We start from the raw sequence: 8,939 nt of genomic DNA, 5'->3' as shown, positions 1-8,939 counted from the left end.
TCTTAACTTTATCGATTGTCAAATGCATGAACAAAACTAGATTACGTAATTGAGAATTGAATCATATAACAATAGACAAACTCGAAATCCAATACAGTCGTCCGTAATATGATGCAAATCGTAATTTTACAACATTCTTAGAATGATTTGGATTAAATGCCAAAATTAAAATCTCTTTTGTGTCCAATAATACAAATTCAATACAAAGCTAATGAACTTGAATTGAAATTTATTCTTTGTGGCACGATATTTTCAACTTACTAAATTTATTATTTATTAACGTTCTCGTACATTTGCAGGTTTCGCTCCACCAGCGTTGAGCAAAGCAATTCATCCAAGTGTATCACCAATTCCCATGCTCTATACTTTCCTCAGGCTGGGGTACTTAACTTTCATTAGATTCTTGTATCCTACTTCAAATTTACACAAAAAGGTGTTGTCGTCATAGGGTGTAGTCACATTTCTTTTTGACGGTTTGCTGATGTTAATTTTGGTAGTTTACCTTCCCCAATTAAGCCCTGTTGGCTGTCTGATCTCCATTTTATTTAAAATACATTTTACTCTTTCCTCTTTTTAATTATATATTTTTCAATAAAATATTATTATACGTAAATTCAAAATGTGTCTTTTTTCTTAACTACACATTTTTTTTTTTCCAAAAAAAATCTATTTCAAAATACATTTTTCCCCTAAAACGTATTTTAATGAGCCCAAACGAAGGATGATGCCAAGAGACTACATCCCAGAAGAATAATTGTCTGTTTTCCTTAATAGTGGTTATATTATTACCACAATTTTTATTTGATACACCACATTTTAATTATAGTTAAACTCCTTAATTTTTGCTCACTATAACAATTATTTCCTTAATTTTTTTAAAGTCGAATTCTTATTTTCAACATTCTATTAATTAGTATGTCTCGTTCTTAATAATGATTTATATCAAAATATTTTGCTTTTATACTCTAAAACGAGGGAAATTGTTTTTTTTTTACACTTTTTATTTATTTTTTTTAAAAATATGATGAATATATTAGTTGTTTTATGCCATTCGACGGATTTTGGACGTAAAACTGTTATTAGATACAAAAGATGTCAATTAATGAAAAATTTAAGAATAAGAACGATATGAAGAATTGTTAAGGATATAAATTTTATAATGAGCAAAGATCAAGAACTCAAATATAATTAAAATGTGATGTAAAAAATAAAAATTGTAGCGTGAATATAATTATCTAGATATCGTTATAAATTCTTGTGCAAGTGAGTTGAGTGTTACGGCCCATGTTGTGGATTTAAGTGGCATCCGAACATTAAAATCCTTTGTTTTTGAATTGAGATTTGCTAGATTTCCAAGGAAGATTATGTAAGGTACATCAAAGTGAAAGTTTGAATGCTTAACATGAGAACGGAAGAGAAAATAAATAATTTTTGAACAAGAATTTGGCTATGGCAATTTTTTATTTTTATTTTTATTTTTTATGTTAAATACATTTTTTTTTTCAATTATGGAAAGGCTACTTCGATAAAAAAAAATGTCATTTTTATTAATTTGACAATTATAGCATTTTACATCATATATTTCGTTAAGAGTCATGTTTAGACGCAATTGCCAACATATCGAGACTCTTATCTTTCTCCAATCAACTAAACTTGGTGCACGCATGATCAAATTATTTCGATTATTCTTGAAGTGAAATTTTTTTTTAATGTAAAAGTAGATATAGAATATTACAATTGCAGTTAAATATAATATCAGTTTATAACATTTTTGAAAGAATTAATAAGCTAAATTTAATTATATAATGTAAAGTATCCGTTTTTATTTCTTTACGTGCACACATAATTGGTTGGCACACTCGAAAACAGGTGTATGTATATATCCATAAGACTGAACAAAACTCCCGAACCGAACCGAACCCGATGGTTCTTCTCAAATAAAATACCCGAACGGATATTTGAATCAAGAATCAACGGGTACGGTTTGTCTTTCGTTCTAGGCCAAGACCTGAAGAATCGAATCTCTTTAATTTTTTTAATTTATTTATTTTAAATAAGCAAAATTATTTTATTTTTTCTAAATAAATTTGTTAACTAGTTAATTTAGTTCAAACCACAAAATATGATTTTTCTATTTCTAATTTTCAGTTCAAAATCAATTTAATCAAATTGACCTCAATAGTGTCGTTTCTACTGGAGAAAATCGAATTAAAACTCTACAATATCTCTCTTAATTACTTTGAGCTTACTATCTTTCTCTTCCTGCGATTTTAATGATTAAATTTATGTAGAATTCAGTAAAGAGAAACGTAAAAGACACATAAGATTGGACTACGTTATTTTGTAAGAGCTAATATTGAACATATCATTAATTAAATTAATGTAACTTTGTATATATTAAAAAATTTAATTATAATGCGGAACCGAATGGAATCAAACCGGACCGAATCGAATCGAATCAAATGAAACTGAACCCGAACGGTTTCATAATTAAATTTGAATCCGACGATTCCACTTACTAAATACTCGAAAATTTCGGATCGATTCGATTCTCGTTAGAATCGAACCGAACCGGATCATGTCGAACCCGATATATCCATTGGAGTGTCCAGTTTTATGGTCCCATAAGGGCAATTACAGTAAACTGTAGACCCCTCTCTCTCCCTCCCTCCCTCTACAGTAAACTGTAAGTGTACACCCCTCGCGCTCTCTCTCTCTCTCCCCACTTTATTCTCTGCCACTTCAGCTGGTTTCGAATTTCAGATGCTTTCTACTCTCTCTCCTTAGGGTTTCACTTCTCCTGGTGGAGGTTATCATCTCTTCTTCCTTGAATTTGTAAATGTTACACTGTTGAAGATTTTTATTTTGTACAAAAAAAGCTGAATTATTATTATTATTATTATTATTATTATTATTATTATTATTATTATTATTTTCGCAGTGAGTGTACGGTGAAAATGGTGAGAGAGAAGATTCAGATCAAGAAGATTGATAACTTGACGGCACGCCAAGTGACCTTTTCAAAGAGAAGAAGAGGGGTTTGTAAGAAGGCTCAAGAACTCTCTACACTTTGTGATGCTGAGGTTGCCCTTATTGTTTTTTCTGCCACTGGAAAACTCTTCCATTATTCTAGCTCAAGGTTCTCTAATTTCCTCTCTTCTCTAGCTCCTGAACAGACACACACAACATGCTACTGTGGTCGAAGCTTTGATGCTTTTGGCGACTGAGTTTCAATCACTTAGCTCGTTTTGTATTGAAAGATTTTAATGGGCTGAAACCACAGTAAAAATGATCGAGAGACCATTCTTCTGAGAAAGTGCGAATTAAATGGGCAGTAGTGGAAATTATAAGGTAGTAAATTGTAGCTCGTTTATGGATGCAAATAATCTACAAGTGTGATTAAATAATCGGACAGAACTAGAGGCGAAGGCTACACTGATATATATCACATATTTTTCTCCTGCATGCATTTCTAAACTAGCTTTTGGTGAAGGTGGTGTTCGCTGGGGAGGATGTAGAATTGAAATGACAATGATCATGTAGGAAAATGTGAACACTAGGATGGCACAAAATTATAAGGATTATAGCCTCTGGAGGTGGTTTCAACAAAACTATTGATCATTGATAGTGGGCTAATGCTATTAAATATGTTCATTTGAGCGATGGCTTGATTTCTGTGTTATTGTTTTAGGGTTCATGCTTTGTAAGTAAAATTAGCATAATTAAGTTTAGAAAATATATAAGGAATTAGTTGTTTTACTATCCAATTTTGTCTTGTCAAGATCATACTCCTTTCGACATATGTTTTACAAGTTCTTAAGTTGAAGTTTTTAGCTACCCATAATTATGAACTTTTTTCTCATGCCTCGTACCTTCAACAAGAAAATAAAGATTAGAGCTTCCACACGATTGGACTGGTTCAAAAATCCATTGGTTTACTGTTCAATCAGATATTATGTTTCACAGTTACTTTGGTTCTGTTGGTTGCTCCGGATTCTTAAACAAGACATAAACCTATTGAAGTTTCAAAGGTTAGCATCTCACATATGTAAATGGAATGGAAAATCTTTGTATAAGGATCTGCAAGTAATAATCAATATCTATGAGGGCACTCAATTAATTTATTTTATCTAATAGCTTTAATGATTATATATTCTAACGCTCCAAAGTAGCATTAAGATGTTCATCACACTCGTACACGCATAAATAAGGTCTATATAATTCTTGTTAACTTATATTCTACTTGCTTCCATTTTGACGTACTCTTTCTTTTCGATATAATTAATGAAATGTTGGGGATTGGGAGATGATGCAGGTGGTAAAGGGGTGCTAACCTAGTTGGGATATCTAGGTGCCCACATTGATTCCTATTTTCAACCATCTTACTCAAAAGCAAATGAAACTGCGTGCATTTGCAATGATCAGATTCTAGTGTTTAGTATGGTTAAATTGTATGTACTAAAGTAGGAAGAAAAAAAAAGAAAAATCATTCTATCGAGTTTCGTATTGGGTACTGTTGACACATAAAAATTCAGTCCCAATCGAACGGCCCAAGAAATGAAGCCCAATTGGAGGATTCCCAAATCAGATAGCCCAAAGAATGAAGCCCAATCAGACAATTCAAGATGAAGGCCCAAATAGGGAGGCCCAGGAACGTGGTAACACCATTGCCCAAGTTTGCAAGTCGCCCAGAATCTGAGTGAATGGAGTGCCATGCAGTCGCCCAGAGCTGTTACTCTATTCTCGCCCAAACTTTCGAGTCGCCCAAGGTCTTAGCAAACATGAAGTGTTGTGGTTATCAAGAAGTGCAGTTATCAAAGCAGTTATTAAAGCAGTCCTATCACATTCCACGATTCAAGGAACTTAATTGAAGACGGTTGAACGACAAAGAGTAATGGCAGCAGCTAGAAAAGGTAGTTCCATGACAAGTTGGCCATTACTAGGAAAGTGGGCAGTTATAGAACGATCCAGCAGTTTTTAGGCGGTTGATCACAAAGAGATCATCCAGAGAGTATAAAAGGAAGGAAGGACATAGAGCAAGAGGACCAAATCAAAAAACTTTCGAACAGAGAACATGTAATTTTAAATTTCTTAGCTTAGATTTTAAATTTTAAATCCGATAAGGAAGCAGCAAGTCAGGGAGGAATCCAGTCTGTGATCGAGCGATATGAGGAGCAGCATGCCTCTCCACAAACAGATGGACAGAATCAGAGCAGTAACAGTCGTTACGAACCAATGACAGAGTTGAGTCCTCGAGCCATGCGTGCATTACTTGGAGAACTCACACAAGATGTCGTTGAACAGGTAAATCTTCGAAATATTCATAATATGGAAAGATTTACCCAAAATGGGAATGCACATTATGACAACATGGTCAAACAACTAAACACTTTGAACGAAACAATGAATAAGCTAGTAGGTCAAATATGTCAACCGGTTATACCTCTTGCAAATCACTTTCAAACTAGGACAATTGTGGGACATAATCCCTCAGTCCTAAATCCGAATCAAGGGGTAGAACTACTTTCTGGTTCCTCTACTTCAAACCAAGGGGGTGGTGCAGTGCCAAATCAGAACAATGGTAGTGGTACGTCTAACTTGGGGGGTAATCCAAATATAAGAGATAATGTCCTAAACAATGGACAGAATACCCCACGTGTTAATGAGGGAATAGATGTTCAGGCTAATGGTAATGGCCCTAATCATGGTAACTTTCTTGCCAATCAAGGACCAAATATCAGGCCTCATGCAAATCAACCGGTTAACCAACCTGTAGGAATTCCATATGACCCCAACGTCATGTTGAGGAATCAGATTATGGAAATCGTACAGGATCAGATGACTTTTGGGGTGCGTCCCGTCATTAAGCCAACTTACACAAAGCCATATCCTGATTGGGTAGACCAAGCATATCCATAGCCTAGAGGATATAAAGTATCAGAATTCTCACTATTTACCGATTTAGGAGAGGTGTCTACTCTAGAACACATAGGGCGATCCACATTGCAAAGTGGTGATGTGACCGATTATCATAAAATGAGGCTTTTCCCTAGTTTATTAACAGGAATAGCTTTCTCCTGGTTCATCAACTTGCCAGCGAACTCTGTTCAAACATGGCAACAATTGGAACAATTATTCCACGCTCAGTTTTATAAAACTGAGTCTGAGGTCACTTTGGCTGATTTGGCGAATCTACGTCAAATGCCAAACAAATGGGCAGAAAGTTTTCTCCAAAGGTTCAAAATAGTAAGAAGCAAGTGTTTTGTACCTCTGCCCGAAAAAGAATTTGTCAAAATCGCTCAGGGCTGTTTGAGCTTTGATTTAAAAAAGAAATTCCAAGACAAGAAATTTCCTGACCTTTTCCAGTTGAGTGCGAATGTGATTAGGTATGAACGACTGATAAGAGAAGAAGAGAAAATATTTTTTGATGGAATTAAAGAATATTAACTTCTTGAAGAAAATATTTTTTGTTTAAGTAAGATCTTAAACTTTATGTCATGAAAAACCACATATAATGTCCAAAACGCAATATTGTTACGAGATAAAATTATTATGTTGTGTGTGATATTCAGGTAACCCTATTTGCATTTTCTTCTCAGGAAAATAATAGCTGTGGCATGCTCAGCAAGATGCATGAGGATAAGACTCGTGAATTAAGGTAAGACATGGTTATAAATCAAAGCTTTTTTGTTACACGTATTGAAGTGCATTACACAGTTGAGATACAATAGGAATTGTAATAGGCAACTCAGTGGAGAAGATCTCCAAGGACTTGACATGGATCAGTTGATGAAACTGGAGAAAATTGTACAAAGAGGATTAAACAGTGTTGTGGAAACAAGGGTATTATTACATACACTTTCGTGTTTTCTAGCGTTTCCTATTGTGTTTCTTTGTGCTAACATCTCTGTCTTTCGATGGGGAAGAATGAAAAGTTTTTGAAAGAGATCAGTTTGCTCAAGAAAAAGGCAAGACCACAAACTCTGTCCTTTGACAAAAAAATAAATCATGCTGCTCCTTGTTAAGAAATAAGCCCCGTAAAAAAATAAAATCACAACTAACGGCTTGGGTTTTCAGCTAAACTTTTGTGATATGCAGGAATCTAAATTATTGGAAGAAAATGCCATGCTGAAACAGCAAGCAGATGTGAGCGTTGATCTTTTATTTTCCAAATTTATACATCATTTCTTGCACTGCATGCATTAGAATTCAGTAGTGAATTCTCGCGTTCTTAAGTCGTTGAGTGAACAGTTTATGCAGAAATCTGAAGGCACCGTTAATGGTATTCATCAAAGCAATCCGTCCGAGTGTATCAGAAATTCTCATGGCTATGATACTTCCCTCAGGCTGGGGTACTTAAACGTCCATTAGCTTCTTGTAACCTACTTCTAATTTACAAAGAAAGGTATTGCCGTAGTAGGGTGTAGTCTCAGATCTTTTTGACTGTATGCTTATGTTAATTTTGGCAGCTTACGTTTCTCCAACTGAAGATGATGCAAGGAGACCACAGCCCTGAAGATCAATTTTCTATTTCTCTTAATGGGGTATAATCAATAAATAATGTGTAAGTAAGCTGAGTGTTAGGGCCCATGTTGTGGATCTACGTTCAGTTAGTTTGAACATTAAAATCCTTTGTGTTTGAATTTTCTCGTGCTATATGCTTATGCTAAAAACGTGATTCTGGAATCACACATATTCAAGGAAACTGTGAGGTACATAAAAGTGAAATTTTGAATGCTTAACATGAAAATGAAAGAGGAAATTGTATATTTTTGGTTCTAATTTTTGAACAGGGGTTAACTCGACAATGGTCATTCGAGGTATTTTGAACAAGGGTAATTGACGCAAAACGTCCCTACCTTTCAACTTCATTGTGTAAAACGTCCTCACCTTTCATTTTTTGACATTTTTGCCTTCAAATCAACCTTTCATTGCGACGAAAGTCCTTCCGTCCAACTCCTGTCACTTCTACCGTTAATTAAAGAGAGAGACTCAATTTCTTGCTGGTCAATAGGGGTAAAATCGTCCTCACCCAACTGAACCCTTCTTCCCGCCTTCGTAGTCCACATAGTAACGGTAACTGGAAAATGGGTGTGAAAATACTTTAAATTATTACATTAAATGAAGGAAAAAATGTCGTGAAGAACATATATGGTGAAATCCAACCACCAGGTCCACCATTGCTGCTCTAATGTTGGGTTTCTAGAAAAATGTAGCAAGACATATATTGAATGGGTGGTCAATTTATAAAGACAACTACTAGGTTTTTGTTTCTAGTTTATGCTTATTGTGACCATGGGGTAAATGGCGAAGATCAAGTGGAAATGGGTGCTGTGTATTTATCATTTCAGTGGTACTGGCTCATTTTGGCTTATTGGTGAAGATGACGGGTCCTGTTCACTTTTTTTGGGAATCTAATGAACATTGCGCTAATAATCCCTACGTAGTTATAATTTTTCTTAAGACATCCCTACCTATAAAAAGTATTGGCGAGTGACGTCCCTACCTTTTAGAAAAATTTGCGAATAACGTCCCTACCTTTTTTAAAAATTTTGGTGAGAGCGTACCCTGTTTTCTTCCATATATCACCTGTTGATACACACCAACTCAAAAGTCCCCAAATATACAATTCTATCACAGAATTTGAAAACAATTCATCCACCAATTGACCGAAAACTGAAACAAAAATAACCACTACCTGTTGAAGCTAAAATAAACTAAAATTGAAGCAAAAATAGATACAATTCATTTCAAATGTGCAAAATATCCACTATGCAGCCAACATAAGTTCTGAACATCAAAATTAGGTTCATAAACACCAAAAATAGGTTCCTAAAGTGCTATATTGTATCCACTACCTGATGACAATTTGTGCACTGAACAACAAAAACAAAAGCCAAAAAATTAATAGAACTTGGCAGAGAGTTTTCATCCTAACA

General features: G+C 34.6%; 1 protein-coding gene across 1 annotated transcript; it reads left to right on the top strand.

Moving 5' to 3' along the window:
* Positions 1-3,052: 3,052 nt before the first annotated feature.
* LOC111410286 (MADS-box protein SVP-like) lies at positions 3,053-7,782 on the top strand. Its single transcript, XM_023040551.1, has 7 exons — positions 3,053-3,139; positions 6,600-6,658; positions 6,744-6,843; positions 6,927-6,968; positions 7,099-7,146; positions 7,252-7,352; positions 7,470-7,782. Exons 2-7 carry the CDS (start codon positions 6,618-6,620, stop codon positions 7,486-7,488), a joined length of 351 nt encoding a protein of 116 aa, XP_022896319.1. The 5' UTR covers positions 3,053-3,139; positions 6,600-6,617; the 3' UTR covers positions 7,489-7,782.
* Positions 7,783-8,939: the final 1,157 nt, after the last annotated feature.

The sequence above is a fragment of the Olea europaea genome, chromosome 15, assembly GCF_002742605.1.
Source record: "Olea europaea var. sylvestris chromosome 15, O_europaea_v1, whole genome shotgun sequence".
In the NCBI taxonomy this organism is placed as follows: domain Eukaryota; kingdom Viridiplantae; phylum Streptophyta; class Magnoliopsida; order Lamiales; family Oleaceae; genus Olea; species Olea europaea.
Note: the sequence above shows the minus strand (reverse complement) of the source record. Positions and strands in the feature narration are given on the sequence as shown.